The sequence below is a fragment of the Ambystoma mexicanum genome, chromosome 8 (genome assembly GCF_040938575.1).
Source record: "Ambystoma mexicanum isolate Mex_15411 chromosome 8, UKY_AmexF1_1, whole genome shotgun sequence".
NCBI classification, from domain to species: Eukaryota; Metazoa; Chordata; class Amphibia; order Caudata; family Ambystomatidae; genus Ambystoma; species Ambystoma mexicanum.
In genome coordinates this window covers 1,380,186,017-1,380,205,089 of record NC_090929.1, presented here as the reverse complement: position 1 = coordinate 1,380,205,089, position 19,073 = coordinate 1,380,186,017, and the positions used below count along the sequence as shown (strand labels likewise).

Below are 19,073 nucleotides of genomic sequence, written 5' to 3'. Positions count from 1 at the left end.
TCTCCAAGTGCTGGGTTTGCCAGGCAGGCAGTGGAGATGATTGTGACTGGCGGGGGAGGGACCTGGGCCCAAGATCAGAGGGTGGCCAGGTAGCCAGTGCAGTTCAAGATTCAGCCAGGAGGTCAGCAGGGGAGAGGAGGAGAGAAAGCTGAAGCAAAGAGAAAGGTTCTGAGGTGCTTCCAGAACTGGAGATGGTTCTCCTCAAGTTTCAGGGAGGCTGTTCCAGAGGGAGGCCCCAGCCGAAGAAAGAGATCTACCGCCAACTCGTTGCTTGGAGAAGCGACTGACCCTGAGCGAGTTGGAGGCGGATGAGTGAAGAGGTAGAGAAGGAAGCTATTTGGGAAGAGAGTTGAATGTATTGGGGCCCCCAGCCCCAGAAGGCCTTGTGGACAATGCAGAGGGTTTTGAACTTAATCCTCGCAGCCACTGGGAACCAGTGCAGAGATTTCAGTCCTGGAGAGATACGATCCCAGGGCTTGAGGCCAAGGACAAGTCTTGCAGTCCTGTTCTGGATGAGCTACAGAGGGCAGAGGGTAGAGGCTGGTAGATTTGGAAAGAGGTTGTTGGGATAGGACCAGTGCTTGAGCGGGGGGCCTAAAGCTGTCCGGAGGGAGGGCTTGACTTTCCGCAGTAGGGAGAGCTGATATCACTGCGTTACTTGAAAACAATAATCTTCCTAGAACTTAATGCAAGTTTCAAAACCCTGCCCTCTGTGCTCCACATATATTTATAAGTTGGTGTATTTTACTCCCTATGTTGGGAGTAAATTGCTTTTTAGGGAGTATAAAAATTACTACAGCTGGGAATGGGAGTATTTATCATAAGCAAGCAAAAATATATTTTAACTATAAAACAAATGAGTTTGCTTAACACAAAGATAGCTCTTTAATGCTTTGTATTAGGCAGTAATAGAAGTTAGTAATAATAGATGTTTGTTCCTGTGGCACTACTTGTGCCACTTGTCAAAACCTATCCATGCAGGCATGTAGCTAAAAGCAGAGACGAGCTCCTATGTGTCGGTTTCTATTTCTTTTTTTTGTTGGTAGTATTGTTGCTCCCTATTAGTATTTGACAGTTTTTGGGGTTTAGAAGTGACCGATGCACCCCTTATCTGTAGTGCTGCCTGCCCTTTTTTTTTTTTAAATCAAAAGTCCTGCTTCATGAGAGTCTGATTTAAAATTGATAATTATTAAACCATAACTGTAAACAAAATCACAGGCTTAAAAAAACAGTAAGTACATTTTACAGGGTATCAAACTGATGGCCCCATAAGCAACAAATCAAAAGGATTTGCACGTTCACTCTCCCACAACGTTTGGTATGTGACAACCATAAACCACCAAGCCCATGCCATTTTATTTTAGATCGAATCTGAAAGGGAAAAGACACACGCACACCCTACCCCCCCCCACAACTCAATCCACACACCATGACTTCTTGCCAAATCTCACCTTCCTGATTTCGCAAGCAGTATCACAGCACACGTTGGATCTAGGAAATGCCATTCTCCAGATTGCATCCAGTCTGTCAAGAACCCCTCTCCCAGCTCTAGAACAATTCCACAGCATAAGTAACAATGTGCCACCCTTTTGACCACAGCCCCGACAAGACTCCTTATTCCTCATACCCAATTTATGGGGTCCAATACAGACGAAACGGGATGAACTGCAGATTCAAGTCAATCTTGGATCTGATCTTGGATCTTATCCCCACTTGCAACAAATAATCCCATTCCATAGCAGTGATTGGCCCCCAACCCACCCTCCCCTCCCCAACATTCCTCCGACCAAGCCTGTCTCAACCTCTCCCAGGAGGCAGCATAGGAAGAGTCCAAAGGAATAATTTTCACATAACCCCAGGTAGTGACGGGCTCCCACTGGAGTTTTACAAAACATATGAGACGACTCTCACGCCACTTCTTCATCGTTTGTACCAGGAAGCGTATGACCTTGGGACACTCAAACCCAGGAAACATAATGTGACTCCTATCGCCCACTGGCAATGCTCAATTATGACATTAAAATACTGACCACGATCTTAGCCAAAATGCTCTCTAAACAAATAGGTGGAGTGGTGCATGCAGATCAAAATGGCTTTGTGCCTGGCCGCAACACAACAGCAAATCTCTGCAGGCTCCAACACATCATGGCCCAATTAGATCCAGAAGGCAGTCCCTATGCGTTATCGCTGGGCGCAATAAAGGCATTTGATTCCATTGAATGGGAGCGGCTGCTGGCAACCCTGAGGGAATTCGGATTTGGGGAGGGATTCATCAGATGGGTCACAATACTTTACACCAGGCCTAGGCCAAGAGTGAAGTCCAGGAAGCTTGAATCCGCAGCTTGGGATATATGTAGAGGTACCAGGCAGGGCTGGCCACTATCCACCATGCTCTATATCCTGGGCCTAGGACCAATCGCCATTTATTTCAGGAAGCAGTTCTTTGATGCTGGAATACGGGGGTGTGGGGTGAACCACATCATTTCATTGTACGCGGATGATGTACTTCTATACATAAAAGACCCACATCTGAATGTGCCAACCATACTGGAAGTACTAGACAATTACTCCAGGGTCTCGTTCAGCAGACAAAAGTCCTGCCTGTTCCCATTAGCAGGTTTGAGAGGTAGAAACACCAAGGCCTTACCTGAGTGGGGATCCAATGGCAGCCGGTTTCTTTCAGATACCTGGGAGTTAATAATATGCACACACCTGAACTGATGCATAAGCACAACACCGGTGCTGCAGTCAAGGCACTACGCAAATCCACCAGATTTTGGTCCAAACTCCCTCTGTCCATGATGGGCACGGCATCAATAGTTAAAATGATTGCACTACCAAGATTTCTCTATCATTTCCCGAACGTGTGCTACTACATCAAAGCCCCTTTTTTCCGCTCAATTGAGGCACTACTTTGAGGGTTCCTGTGGGGAATTGGTAGACATAAGCTAGCTCTCAACACGTTGACCCTAACCTGCAGAGAAGGGGGTATACAACTTCCAGATCTAGAAAAGTATTATCTTGCAGCGCAACTTAGTTTTGTAGCCCGATGGCTGTCGGATGATACCCCTACTGAAACGGGACTGTTACAACATCTAGTGGCCCCACTACGTTTGAAAGTACTCATTTGGGTCCCCCAAAACAGTCCAAGCAATACGCCCATGATGGTGTCCCTAGGGAAGAGAGCTTGGATTAGAACCAGAACACTCCTACACCTTGAACACCCATACTCGCCTGAGATCCCGATGCTTTTAGACTTGCACATAACCAGTGCAGATCTACCGAACATTAGACTCTGGGAAAGACAAGGGGTGTACACATAGGGGGGACCTATACAAGGACGGCACCTTCAGGGAGTTTGCCTCACTCCAGTCCACAGAGGGCTTATCGGGGGGCCAATTCCTATGGTACCAGAGAGCCCAAATGGTATCGAGAGCTAAATGGGAGGGGTGGCCGGAGGAACCTACAGAGACACTATTATACAATCGTGGCGACAACTGGAAACTGCTCTCTAGGATATATAGCCAGCTGATGGACAAACACAATCCCAGGAGTAATGTCCTCAAATCAAGGTGGGAGACTGATCTGGGGATAGATGTTACAGACAAGAAATGGGAGAGGGCCCTAGCGTTCCCCCAAAGAGGTGTCAAGGAATACTAGATTCCGATTGATCCAGTCAAATTTGTTATATCGTACATACATGACCCCAAACACAGTGGCTATGTTCAACAAGCAGGCTTGTCCCGAATGCACATGGTGCATAGCTGAGATGGCTGATCTAATGCACATGTTCTGGGAATGCCCAAAAGTGCAATGCCTATGGTCTAGGGTGGAACAGACTTGTAAGAACGCTGGGATACTTAGATATGGTTCGACTCCCAAAGAATGCCTATTAGGAACTTATCCCAGAATAGCGACGGTGAAGCATGTCGTGAAATGTATGGACTTGGCATGCATACTAACCAAAAGAACCATTGCAATGGCGTGGAAGCATACAAAAGGTCCACAATACGCTGCATGGCACAAGGAGCTGGAGCGCTGGGTAGAGGCGGAGACTAGGGCTTGGGAGGACAGTGTCTCTAGATTCACAGACTGGGCCGGTGTGTCGTTTGATGCGTGGAAGGCCCTGACATGGAGTGCATTCCATCCCTCGGACGATAAACCCCCTTGAAGGAGTACTTTCCACTGGCAACCGGGATCTTAACACTACAAGATTGCTCTGTAACATAACGAATGTCCATCCCACCTCGAGCCAATGTTTCCCCTCTCTCCCTCCCCCATTCCTGCCCCATTTTGTGCACGACAAGAACCGAAACTGCACACAGAGAATAGACAGTTGCTGTTTGTTGGTTAATTTATTGGTAATGTTGTCACTGCTATACACGACATGCTTTGAATGTGATAATAAGAAATGGCAATAAAAATAAAAAATAAAAGTCAAGAAAAGAACCCATTTTCACAAAAGTTTATACCATGCGTGGAGGTGAATCAAACAAACTCCAAGCTGATGGCTTAGCTCTTATTGGTACATTGCTTCTGTGATATGAGTTCACTCAACTCTATACCTTCTAATCGCCCTCTGAGCCAGGCCAAAATCTGCTCTGTCCGTGAAAAGGGACCATTTGACAATCACTCCAAACATTGCAGATTTGTTTAAATTTCCCTCTTAACTCAGCTTTGCAAGCATAGAACCTTTGGTAAATTGAATTTCTCCAAAAGTACTTCTTTTCCTTACCAAGCAAAAAATATGCAACGTGTAGCGTAGAATACATTAGCTACTCAAATAGTTGTTCTTAACCTGTATTTTACGTTAGTACGATAGTGCCATTTCTTTAATCCTTTTATTTCTCTTGATATGCAGGAAGTTAGTGTTGATTTTGAAGCACACGAAATTACTGACAGCGACCACAATGGGATAAAGAAACTACTACATCAGGTACATCTCAAACCAGCCTTTTACTGCATGAATAGTTTTACTTTTTTTGCTTTTCCAATTGTGAATATTGGGTTTAATGTGACATTGCTTTATTTTTGTAGTGTTTATCATTGTGCTCTGTGCTGTTGATCAATTACCATTCTGTACACTGATTGTGGCGTAGAAACTATTCTAAATATAGCTTCAGCGGAAGCTGTAGCCCAAGAGAAAAAAAGACTGGGGAAAGAATCTTCTCTATTTTTGGGTAAAACACTCTGTACAACAGAGCTCAGAATGCCCAATATGATTACATTATGCATAATTGCATATATACTGAGAAGCACAGAAACTGGGGTGTCTCACTTACTTTTGAGGAATGCAAAACTACGCTCAAAGTAGTTGAACCAGTATTCCAATGCTCCTGGATCTCCTGTTTGGTAGCCCACACTGTGTTTGGGCGTCTGGAACACATCTGATGATATTGTTGTAACTTAAACTTCTAGATGAAATGGAAAAGGGAAGGTGCTCAAGGCTCTTCAAATTATTAGTCCAGACACCACTGAAAAGCTCCCCTAAATGCAAAAATGGGAGATGGAAGGGCTTGGCAAAATAAGAGTTCTTGGAGCTTCTATGCTTAAGGGGACACACATCCTCCTGGGGCATCACCAACAAAATAAACTATGTACACAGTGACCGTAGCCCCTTTCTGTACTCACAAAATTACTTCATACTCCAATTTTGTTGGAGGAGAAGGGAACGTAATACATTTATGGTGGTCATGTTCGCAGGCCTAGATTGTCAGTAGCGCTCTTGCCCTCGTAGTGTAGCCGAGGAATTCTTCTCGCCAATCTACCGAACTAGTCAGTACAATGAACAACCAGAACAATTGATTGGCGGAAAGATGGAATGCCAATGAAGAATCCAGAACCGCATGGAACAGGATACTGGAACGTGATGTCTTCTCAAGGTGTACAGGCAAGACCCCCAGACAGCTGCAATAGGAGCAATAATCACACAGATGCGACTCTATGCCAAAAAATGCAGACATCAAAATAGAAACCAACCACTAACCTGTGCGGTTCTTCAGAATCTCCGAATCTCCGAATATCCCCAGGAAGGGAATAAGAGGTAAGGTAGTGGCAAACCCAAAACTAAAGGACCAGGAAATCAATCCAGGAATGAAGGCAAAGCAAGAACAGGGTGAAGATCCAAGCTGAATGTCCAAAGAGCAAAATCTAACCCGACGGCACGAGGACGCCTAAAGGTACATTAAAGGCAGTCTCTAGTCCGTGTACCAATGGTGCAGAGTTCCAATGCAGGAGAAAAAACGGTAAGCGGGAGACAGTATAAATGAGTAGCAGGGCAGGTCCGTGGACGATCCGAGGTCGATGAGCAGGACTGGCAGCAAAAGTACAAAGGAGTAAGCAAGTCGGGTCCGAAGGCAGTCCGAGGTCAAGAAACAGGAAAACGAGGCAAAAGGGACAAGAACCTGGATACGAGAGAAAGCAAGCCGCTAGAATACAAGATTCAGAAGCGCCGGCAAAACGTACAGGCGTGGCTTAAATAATAGTCACATGATCACTATACGTCTTTCAACGTGTACGGGGAAAAGTGAAAGACGTGAGAGGACGCCATCGTCTCCATGCCAACTTCCAAGCTCCCGGCAGACGGGGTCTTAAAGGGACCGTAACCACCGTTCGTCGGCAAATACGAGAACCACAAGTATTAGGTCTCGTGGAAGCCGGATAATTACGGCGTCCTAACACTGATGGTTTCTGCCGATACTTGACAGTTTCCTTCCCCAAAGAGGCCCCCACACTCCGAGATTTCCAAAAACGGGACAACAAAACCGGGGCATGTATGTTCTCATATGGTTCCCAGGTGCGATCCTCCGGACCATAACCCTTCCAGTCAACATAGTAGAGTCTTTTACCGTTCCGAACCTTGGTGTCCAAGATCGCTGAAACCTCATACTCCACAGCACCCCGAACCCTGACAGGCGGAGGATGGGAGGGAAGACGGGTATCAAGACGGCATGGTTTAATCAAAGACACGTGGAATACTGGGTGAAGTTTCCACGAACGTGGGAGAACCAAACGCACCACTGCCGGGTTAATGACATGCGATATAGCATATGGCCCGACAAAACGTGGGAGCAACTTCCTCTGACCAGGCAGGCGTAAGTTGCGTGTGGATAACCACACGTTCATGCCTGGGAGATACACCGGAGCGGGGGTACGATGCCGGTCTGCATAAAACTTGGTCCTGTTCTGAGCCTCCAACAACTGTCTTTTAACCTGGACATGGGTGCCGGAAATGTCCCTAACACAGACAAGGGCAGCAGGGTTGTGAGCCGGCAGTTCAGGGGCAAGAGGCAAGGAACGTGGATGTTGTCCGTAAAGGGCAAAGAAAGGAGAAACCTGTGTAGCAGTGTGGAGAGAATTATTATAGGCAAATTCGGCCATAGACTGTACCGAAAGCCAATCGTCCTGACGCTGAAAGATGAGACATCTTATATACTGTTCCATAGTAGCATTCAGACGTTCGGTCTGCCCATCCGTCTGAGGATGATAAGCACTTGAAAATCGAGCTTCAATACCTAAAGCAGCCGACAAGGCTCTCCAAAAGCGTGAAGTAAACTGAGGACCGCGGTCAGAGATGATTATAGAAGGAAGACCGAACAACCTAAACACGTTCCGCAGAAAGAGATCCGCCAGTTTAGGAGCAGTAGGAATCCCTTGACAAGGTACAAATAGTGCCATTTTGGTAAAATAGTCGATGACCACCCAAATAGTATCAAAACCTTCCACCATAGGTAGTTCCACAACGAAATCCCTGGAAATGGAGGACCAAGGGCGATCTGGAAGAGGCATAGGTTGTAACAAACCCACGGGTTTGCCATGTGATGTCTTACACTGAGCACAAACCGAACAGGTATTTATGTAATCAGTAACCTCCTGCAATAAAGATGGCCACCAACACCATCTTTTTAGCAGATCAACCGTCTTCCTAATACCTGGATGAGCAGCCAGAGATGAATCGTGACACCATTGTATAGCAGTACGTCGCGTCCCTAGAGTAGGCAGGAATATTTTACCCTGGTTATAGGGCAATGAATTTATGATCTCCAGTCTGTATTTGGCTACTTCTGGCGGATCGTTTCGAAGCCATTCCTGTATAAAGGACTTAAGTGACGGACGTAAAGAGCAACCACATACCACCTGAGTGGGTAACAAAGGTACACCAGTGGCGTGAGAGGATTTGGCGGGTCCATGTAGACGAGAGAGAGCATCCGCTTTAGAATTCTGAGAACCAGGACGATAGGAAATAGTGAAATCAAACATTGAAAAGAATTCATGCCAACGAGCATGCCGTGCAGTGGTGCATTTCACTGAGTGAAGAGCCAAGAGATTCCTATGATCCGTGAACACCTGAACAGGCACTTGAGAACCCAACAAATGATGCCTCCAAACCAAGAAGGCGTCCCTGATAGCCAACAATTCGCGCTCCGTGATAGTATAATTCCTTTCATAAGGCGTTAACTTTCTGGAATGAAAGGCTACTGGATATAAACCTGCATCATCTGGGCAATGTTGGGACAGGATAGCACCCAAAGCAACATCCGAAGCATCAGCCTCGACTATGAACGGTTGGGTTGGGTCCGGATGCTGGAGCACCGGTGCTGAGGTGAAGGCAGACTTCAGAGAATCAAACGCCTGTTGAGCCTCCCCATTCCAGTGGAAAGATCTCTTAGAGCTAGTCAGAGCCGTAAGGGGACAGACAATGGCTGAAAAGTCTTGAACAAAACGTCGATAAAAGTTTGCTAAACCTAAAAAGGATTGCAACGCCTTCAGATTGTTGGGAACCGGCCAATCCAGAATAGCAGAGACCTTAGATCTGCTCATCTTGACTCCTTTGTTGGTGATGTTAAAGCCAAGGAACTCGACCTCTTGTACGTGGAAGAGACACTTTTCCAGTTTAGCATATAAATGATTGTCCCGCAAACGTTGTAGGACTCTACTGACATGAACAACATGGGTTTCATGGTTGGGGGAGTAAATCAGAATGTCATCTAGATAAACAATCAGATATTGATCCAACATGTCATGAAAGACTTCATTTATGAAGAACTGGAAAGTGGCGGGGGCGTTACTTAGACCGAAGGGCATTACAGTGTATTCGTATAGACCGTATTTAGTTTTAAAGGCGGTCTTCCATTCGTCCCCTTCACGTATGGGTACAAGGTTGTACGCTCCACGTAAGTCTAACTTGGAAAAGACCTTGGCCGAGCTGATCAAGCAAGACTGATATCAGAGGAATCGGGTATTGGTTCCTGACCGTAACGGCATTCAAGGCCCGATAGTCGATACAAGGGCGAAGGTCTCCCTCCTTCTTTGGAACAAAAAACAGAGGGGAAGCTGCCGGAGAACGCGAAGGCCGAATGAAGCCGGATTTTAAGGATTTGTCGATGTATTCCTTAAGGATGACATCCTCCTTGGGTGTTAACGAATAAATCCTACCAGATGGTATCTTGGCCCCAGGAACCAATTCTATAGGACAATCAAAAGGCCTGTGGGGTGGAAGGATTTCTGCCCCACTTGCGTCAAAGACATCCCGATATTCTCAATAATCTGAGGGCAATTGAGTGTTAAGAACAGCCCCTATCGTGGAGGCGGAATCCATGAGAGCATGGCTTGGGCTAGAGGTTTTCTGAACTGATGTCAAACAGAACTGGTCACAATGTTCTGAAAGGAAGTTCACTTCCCCCGACTGCCAATCCACCACGGGGTTGTGTAGTTTCAACCAAGGAAGCCCCAGGATAACTTTAAGCTGTGGGGCGGCAATCAGGTCAAAGGAGATCTCTTCAGTATGCCCACATTCCGTCCTCATGACCAAAGTAGCAGTACGCTCAGTCACTAGACCAGAAACCAGGGTTGAGCCATCGACCGAATTCACGACCTCGGGGCAGTCTTTGGAAACAATCTGTATACCCAGCTCTCGAGCATAATCACCGTCAATATAGTTCCCCGTGGCACCTGAATCCAAAACAACTGGAATCACCCGCCTACCGAGGGAGGTGGAATTAAGAGTGACGGATAAACAGTAAGGTGTAGACATGAAGGGGTTGCTGCAAGAACCACCCGGCAACTGAACCCCTTCTATTGCCGGGCTTTCGCGTTTCCCTGTTTCTTAACAGGTTTCCTAGTACATGATCATAGTAAATGATCTGATGACCCACAATAGAAACAAAGGCCGTTCTTTTTCCTGTGTTCCCTTGTTTCTGCTGACAACGGTCCCCGCAATGCTCCGATTTGCATTGGTTCTGAGGACCCGGTGGCAGGATTTGACGTGGCGGTCGTAAGAGGAGGAAGCGGTCTCCGTTCCCCCCTTCTCTCTGCTTGTCTAGAGTCAATTTGGAGTACCAAGTCAACCAATTCAGAGAACGCTGTAGGGATTACCGGTACCGTGGATAGAGTATCTTTGAGGGAATCGGACAACCCTTTGTAAAATAAGGATGCCTTCTTCTCCTCTGGCCAATTAGTTTCGGCAACCAATTGATTAAACTTGGCTAAGTAAGCCAACAGGGTAGAAGTTCCCTGCTGTAAGGCCAATAACAGTAAGTCGGTGGCTTGCGTAGCATACCGCGTATCAAAAACCTGACTCATAGCCTCAATCAACGCGTCACAATTGTACAAGAGGTGACTGCCCTCTTCCAATAGTGGATTGGCCCATGCCGCCGCCGTACCACCCAAGTGTGACAATAAGAAGGCCGCTTTAGTGGTTGAATCTGGAAACGAGGCTGGCCTACATAGAAAGTGCAACCTACACTGGTTAAGGAAGGTTCGATAGGCCTTGGGGTCACCTAGAAACCGCTCTGGTGGAGCCAAGGGAAACTGAGCAGTCATGTACACTGGCCCCGTGTCAGAACGGGCAGGATATAGCCCAGAACCCGATGCCACAGTGGGCGAAGGCGCCCCAGCACCGGTGGGCTGAAAACCAGCCTGGAGCTCATCAATGCGTCTTTCGGTGGCAGCATGGGCATTAGCCATTTCACTGCGTAGATCCGCCACCAATTGCATGATGGCTGGCAAAGACTCATTGGCATCCATTTATATAGAAGGCTTCTGAATATGTCAGTAGCGCTCTTGCCCTCGTAGTGTAGCCGAGGAATTCTTCTCGCCAATCTACCGAACTAGTCAGTACAATGAACAACCAGAACAATTGATTGGCGGAAAGATGGAATGCCAATGAAGAATCCAGAACCGCATGGAACAGGATACTGGAACGGGATGTCTTCTCAAGGTGTACAGGCAAGACCCCCAGACAGCTGCAATAGGAGCAATAATCACACAGATGCGACTCTATGCCAAAAAATGCGGACATCAAAATAGAAACCGACCACTAACCTGTGCGGTTCTTCAGAATCTCCGAATATCCCCAGGAAGGGAATAAGAGGTAAGGTAGTGGCAAACCCAAAACTAAAGGACCAGGAAATCGATCCAGGAATGAAGGCAAAGCAAGAACAGGGTGAAGATCCAAGCTGAATGTCCAAAGAGCAAAATCTAACCCGACGGCATGAGGACGCCTAAAGGTACATTAAAGGCAGTCTCTAGTCTGTGTGCCAATGGTGCAGAGTTCCAATGCAGGAGAAAAAACGGTAAGCGGGAGACAGTATAAATGAGTAGCAGGGCAGGTCCGTGGACGGTCCGAGGTCGAAGAGAAGGGCTGGCAGCAAAAGTACAAAGGAGTAAGCAATGCAGGTCCGTGGACGATCCGAGGTCGATGAGCAGGACTGGCAGCAAAAGTACAAAGGAGTAAGCAAGTCGGGTCCGAAGGCAGTCCGAGGTCGAGAAACAGGAAAACAAGGCAAAAGGGACAAGAACCTGGATACGAGAGAAAGCAAGCCGCTAGAATACAAGATTCAGAAGCGCCGGCAAAACGTACAGGCGTGGCTTAAATAATAGTCACATGATCACTATACGTCTTTCAACGTGTACGGGGAAAATTGAAAGACGTGAGAGGACGCCATCGTCTCCATGCCAACTTCCAAGCTCCCGGCAGACGGGGTCTTAAAGGGACTGTAACCACCGTTCGTCGCAAATACGAGAACCACAAGTATTAGGTCTCGTGGGAGCCGTGGAAGCCGGATAATTACGGCGTCCTAACACTGATGGTTTCTGCCGATACTTGACATAGATATTCTGGAATGATGAAAACAAAAGGTCATTGGAATTCAGATTCCCATGAACCTGGTGGTGATGGTCTTGGGAGATGTCCATGATGGAATTTATCATGCGTCGGGGCCCTCCAACTTTCCTCACTGCTGCAAGACCATTTCTGGCACGTTGCTGGAGAACAGAGGGACACACCCTGATCACATGCTGGTGTAAAGGAAGATGTTTGGCATGGGAGAAAATCATGGTTATTTCTAATTACAGGCCGCATAGTATGAAGGTTTTGACCCCTCTTATTATGCCTATCTTTGCAGACTCCCCACACTGAGTGCTTTGACCTACACTGTTCAAACATTTTTGGTTGCTCTCAATTTAAGATTGTGTGATGCAGATGGGTGGGGGAAGTTCACAAAATACTCAAATTATTTGCACATTGTCAATTGTTCCAATGGTTTACTGTGATCTTTAGAGCTTGCTCATAGTTACTTTCTATGTGACTGAGTTTCCATGATTCTGATTTTGTACCTATGCTTTCCGACAGTTTTTTTCCTTTTTTAAAGGAATTTTTAATGGTCAGGATAACAATAATTCGTGAATGTTTTATACAACCTTTTAACAGCGCGTTGAGATCACACCAATGGTGAAAGACGCTATACAAATTCCCCATAACAGATATACAAAGCAGTCTACACGTGTTTTGTGCTGGAGAAAGGAAGTCATACTTTTGTGTTGATGTAGGCATAGAAAAAGTGGGTACAACATTCGTGACTATACACATGAAAATGAGAAATGCAAGTAAGTCGCCATAAAACAAAAACATACATTTATTTTTTTATAAACCTGTTGAAGATGTATTGTTCTAACCTTTCTAATAGAAAGAAAAAGTACAACGCTTGGAAATAGTGCCTGTAAAAACAACCCAACCTAGCATTGCCTACGAGTAAAAATATTGTTTTCATGGTTTATTCAAAAAATGTGCAGTAGTCAAAGAAGAATAATAAACGGTCAAAGTATGAACATGAAAAGAAGAAAACAATATCTGGTTAGCATAAGTGGATTAAACGGAAGGCTTTGCACTTGATTGCAACATTGTTTGAAGCGTGTTACATTCTGGGTTCTATATAGTGGTGTCCTACTCAACACTAATGAGATACTCGTTTACGTGAGACTAAAGTGAACATAATACTATAGGCTTGTCATAAAAAGGAGAAAAAAAAATGAAATCTGAGAAAAAATAATCCCTCGAGAGCATGGTAGATGAATATAAACCATATGTCGTCAAACTATATTGCAAATCTTGCGTATCTATATGATGGACCTAGAAGAACTAGTATATGCCAATGTGGAGTTGTAGTTCTAGCGGTTCCACTAGCGAGAAAGCTGAACAAGAAAGTGGTTTGTTAGAAGTTTGTGAGTAATTGCGCGCTATAAACAGTATTTAGAAATCACACGCATGTTGTGAAAAAGTGACTGAGTTATTCCTTCTGAAAACATATGCAATAAGAGTGGCTGTTCCCAATGGAGATGCATACATTTGTACTTTTTAATTAGGTGGTCGTTTTTTAAGCTAGTCCTAAGGCGCAGTGGCAAGATGGCCCGTGGGTCTTAAACCAGTTGTCTGTTTGTTAATCGTTAACGAGGTTAACATTGCAGCTATATTGAACAAGTTTGCATAATACATTATATATAACATAATTGTTCTTTTTATAATGTGCTTAATACCAGCATGTGGTTTCAAAGCTCAAGATTCAAACCTGTGTTGCACTGCATTGTCTTGCTGTTAGGCAGAGTTTGTATGCAGTACCCTTTGGGACCACTACACACAACTAGGACTACAGGTGTAAGCAAACCAACCTTTGGTATAAGGCTGCTACACAGTTTCGGTAGCGTTGCTGAGCAGCCAGGCTTGTCTCAAGAGGGGAATGTGAGCTGTAATGTTACACAGAGGTCTACAATCACAAGTATTCAAATAAACTCTTACACTCAAGGTTTATTGGTAAAACACTTATTATTTTATTTCAGTCATTATAAAACATTCACTAGAAGGAGGCAATCTGTATTACACACAAGTATACTTCAGTACTTTACACTGTTTCTGAGGCATTTAAACTACTTTGAGGGAGGAGCAAAATGGCATTGGTTAATAAAAAGATTAGTTACTCTTAGACAGTGCAAATACTTTGAGTTCATATTCAATGCACTAGGTCAAGCCAAAGTCAATGTGCTAAAGTCTTGTATAGGATAAAGCAGTTATGGAAGAACGGAAAGGTCTTTGCCAAAGTTCTCAGAAGTGGTTCGTAAAAGAAAGAATCATATGTTGGGTGACAAGCTGATTAGGCCTACAATTTGGGAAAGTTTCAAGCACTTTCACCGCGAGAGGTTAAGTACTCTGTCTCGTTTCACAGTACCTTACAAATGAAGAAAAAGGTGCAGCTGAAGACTTCTATTCCTGGCAGTTCCTGCAGATCTAGCTGTTCCTGAGCCTCAGTTGTGGGGACAAGAGGGAGGATATCGGGGGACTCCTGCACTGGGGCTGGTCGCAAAGCTGGCAGATCTTCTTCAATTCCGGTAGCTGTAGTAAAGCACACAAACTGGTGTCCCTAACCCTGATTATTCGGTTTCCTGCAGCACTCTGAGGAAAATACAACCCGCTCTGAGAATGGAATCCAGGTGGCTTAGTGTGGAGTTGATTGGTTCCACCAACTCAAAGGGAGAAGTTGTCCTTGCAGGACTTCTCTGTCGAGGCAAACTTAGTGACTCGGACCTGCAGCAGGGCTTCACTGGGGAAACCAATGGCCCAGGAGTTGCATCAGCTGTCCTCTTCAAGCTCGTCGTCGGTTCTTTCGTTCCAGTGGTCGACCCTGCCTTCCAATTCAAGAGACTCACCTTTTATTCAGTTCTCTCTTATTCATTCCAGCCTAGCAGTCACTCGCCCAGCAGGGTGGCTGTCCTTGCCGGACATCAGCCAGCCAATCACGCCAGAGTGCATTTGGGTCTCCTAGGAGACTAAGCACAGGGAGTTTCGAGCAACTTTCTGCCCACCCCAGACACTCGGACGCCAGAGGCGGTCTTCAGTCCTGGAGCCCGCCAAAGGCGAAGGAACAAAGGGACCGCACCTGGTTTGGTGTGCGGAGACAAACTCTAGAAGGACCTTTCCAAAAAGAAATGATGAAAAAAGAAGACCGGGACCTGTTTAAACAAAGGGGGCTCAGATGGCATCTTGAAAAATATGGCTCCCGTGATTTAATGCTACCGGTGTTCACGGTCGGGAAAAATCATGGTAGTTCATTGTAAAACCGCTTCCACCCGCCATTTCGAGAGGAAAGGGTAGCATATGACTGCTACATGAGTATCTAGACATAGGGGATATTAGGTAACCCGTCCAGCACTCTATTGTAAGATAAGGTGTGCTGGGTCTAGGAATTTGAAGAGACTAGTAAAGTCAATTTCCCTTTACTTTCTCTGGGAAACAGTAGTTTATCCCAGAGAAGGTATTTAAACCTTGGGAAAGCCTGAAAAGGTTTCCCTGTGCCGCTGCACTGATGGTGCTGTGTGACACATATGAAAATATTCACAAGAGTAAAACACATTCAAAATACATGAGACAGTGGGGTAAACAGGCTTGCACTCTCTGCAGGTAAAAAAATCAAGTCCTCAAAATCTAGCAAAGTTGCTGGGGGTCTCTAAGGTGAAGGGAATTAGCACATTTATGAGAATTCTTCCTAACACCTTCTTTGAAGTCAAACTCGTTGCCCCTGGGCTATGCTTCCTCCCCAATAGAAAAATATTGTCACAAAGATTTATAATGGCATAAGAACCAATGTTTTTCAAGAGAAAAGCAACTTCTATATAATATACCTGCGATTTGCAAAGGAGATAAAACGCAGTTTCCATGTCCTGCACATACATTCTTTTGAAAGCTGTTTTAGTTGTCATATTGGAAATCGTGTCTAAGAGTAGCTGCATTTGCATAGAAAGACAATGTGTAAAATCATGCAAACCAAATATAGTTTTGAATTTTAAAAAGTACATCATTCTGGGTCAGCATTGAGTAGGACATGGCAAGGTTCCATTTGTTTACCAAGAAGACTTCACATTTTCTCAGTTGTAAAGTTGGATTCCCACCACTGTCTAGTATTAGATTGTGGATTTAAATAATCATTTCACTACGTCTTATTTAGCACCTTCTCTCCCACATTGTACAATATCACTGTTAGGGGAGTTTTCCTAAAGTTCACCAAAGACAAGACTGAAGGTGCTGTGTCTCACAATACAAAAGTAGATGCATATTGAGTTTCAGACTCCAAAAACAAAGAAATACAGAGTCCAAATCAGACCGAAAATTCTCGAGAGCGTGAGAAAAAGGTCTCACTCCAGCATACAAATTAGAAGTCCTAAAGTCCAGTAAAAGTGCTAGGAATCTCGAAGGATGAAGGGAATTAGCACAGAAATGAGAATCGTCCCCAACACTCCACATAAGGTCGGGGCGCTGGTCTCACCTAATAAAATGTAAAAGGGATCCAAAAATCCTTTCTACCCTTGGTAACTGTAGTTCTCACAAGGTTGAGCAAAAACAAAGAGGTGATGGCTGGAAGGTTTAGAATGAATCTTAACCACGCTCACTGCTCTGGGCAACCCTCCAGACCATGGTTCTTCGCCTGCCAAGCCATTACAAAAGGGGAAAGACCATATGCAAATCAGGCTTGGCGCCACCCAAAAGGGGCAGTCCAGCCCGAACTGCTAGGTCACATCCCTTCTGCACGAGACCACAAGCATCCCCAAACATGTTTTGGCCTTGTTGGGCCTCATCAGTGAGGAGTAGCTTGGGTCTCTAGGCCCAGCAGGCACGGTACCCACGTCTGGGCATACCCGTCCCACTCGGGGTGACAAAGCAAAACCAAACAAGGTTAGCCAGAGAAAGTTAAAAGGGAAGCCCCAAAGTCAACCCAGCAACAATAGGCAGTATGTGCCAAAAAGTTGTCAAAAGAGGATAACCTTAAAAAGGCACAATGGAGATTCTTAAAAATGACACGCATAAGAAGAGTAATAGACTCTGTGAGTGGAAAAAGGTTACCACTCACTGAGGTTTAGGGAAAAAGAATCCACCAGTACAGCAAAAGGTTCTGGGGTTGACAGGTCAGGAAGATGTATCATTGCAATGAAAATCTGAGCAGTCAGGCTTATCTTCTGAGGAGGATGTGAGCTGTAGGTAAGTACAATGAACCCAGTCAATACAACTGTCCAAAGAAACTTACACTGAAAGTTATTATAAAATGTACGTTTATTTTATATACACAAAGCAGGTGAGTAAATGCTACCTTCTAACCAATCACCTAGGAAATATCAACAATACTTTTTAAGGGTGATTGCTTCAATAGTAGTTGCTTGCGCTTACAGTTGTTAGAGAAAATTACAGTATTGGCCGTTACACGGTTTAAATATAGTGGCGGCGCACCCGCACTTGTTACAGTGAAATGACTGTTTCATACTTTTACAAAGTCACACAGACTGTCTGTAGGAAGGAAAAGAAGGGTAATTCAACGCTATTAGTAGTAGTTTGTCTTAGCAACATTTGTCAAGGCTTCTAATGCTTTTGCAGTCCAATCCCTAACTGTCAAGAGTTCATCATAGTCAATGTAGGATGAGGGCAAAAGTCTTATGCAGCAGCAAGTGGATACTTGTTACGTAAATAAAATGCTTTTGCAAGATAAGTTATTGAGGACCTTGCGAAGGACTCCCTAAAAGCACACATGCTTTTGAGCCCAAGTCAGAGGTATGGGTGGACACCCAAACACATGGTGTGGCACTCCAGTTACACGGGGGCGACTGTTCAGCTTGAGGCAAGTTGAACCTTAAGTCCCACAGTACCTTAGGGTGGTTGAATAAAATGCAGCTGGATTTTTTTCCTGTGCAGTAGCAACGGACCCGGTCTCCCAATTCCTCGGTCTGGTGACGAAAGGAAGGATGTTGGCACATCAGCAGTTGCGAGAAAGGACCCTTGGCAAGTATTTCTTAGTCTCCTATACCGGTCTGCGGTTTTAGTGCTTTTGTCAGCTCCAACGATGAACGGTAATCTCTTAGTCTATTCGTCCTCTTCTGCAGTCCTGCACTCTGGTGAGGGGACTCAGATGAGTGGCATCGTGCCTCTGGAGCTCACTAAGGTTTTTGGCGGATTTGTCCATGTAAAGACGTTTCACTGCAAATGGGTCAGAGGTCCCCTGGTAATCGCGGTTTGCAGCCCTGGAAGGTCACAGCACCCCGCGGGATGGCTTGATCTGCAATTTGTCTTGGGGCTGGTTGATCCCACTAGCCAAAGGGAAGGAGTCGTCGTTTTCAGAGCTCTTCTGATGAGAAAACTGGGTCAGGACAGCAGTTGTTGCTTCAGTTACTGGAAGGGTTCTGTTATGTTACTTGGCATTTATATATAGTGCCTTATATATCATTGGTATGACCTCAAAGCACTGGTAGGTTGAACGCCCTCGGGAACCATAGTTTAGGTCAGTAGACAGAGATAATGTTGTATGGTGCGTGGTGCACCGGATATGTGTGCAGCTGGCGTAGTTGTTGGATGATAGCTGCTTCCTAGCGATAGGTGTGGTGCTGAACATATCAGTTGGATGTGGGCAGTCGGGTGGGTGGACACCCAGACTGGGTTCTGGCTTCGTTAGGCCTGAGTAACGCTTATGTGAGCAGCTGGCTGGAATGTGCTCGGCTAGCTGTGTTTTATTAGGGTGATGAGGTGTTCGTGGGGTCGTATTCATATGTGGACAGCTAGTCTGAATTATCAGGGGTATAGCTGTGTTCTGGTTGAATGATGGTGTATAGTAGAGAGTAAGCGTAGTGGTATGATATGGTGGTTATCTGTAAAGCGCTTGAGACCAGGCACATGAACAGGACAGTGGGGGACATGCATAGCGACATATGGATATATAGGGACAGGGTCATTACAGGTATATTTAGGGATACAGATATGAGGGGATACA

At 45.4% G+C, this 19,073-nt stretch overlaps 1 protein-coding gene across 2 annotated transcripts in view; it reads left to right on the top strand.

Annotated features, from left to right (window-relative positions):
* Positions 1-19,073, top strand: part of BCCIP (BRCA2 and CDKN1A interacting protein) — a 313,225-nt gene that overhangs the window by 38,356 nt on the left and 255,796 nt on the right. For both annotated transcript variants that reach the window (XM_069611493.1, XM_069611494.1), the window contains exon 2: positions 4,862-4,936. In XM_069611493.1, coding sequence (XP_069467594.1) covers positions 4,862-4,936 — 75 coding nt within the window. The remainder of the gene's footprint in view (positions 1-4,861; positions 4,937-19,073) is intronic.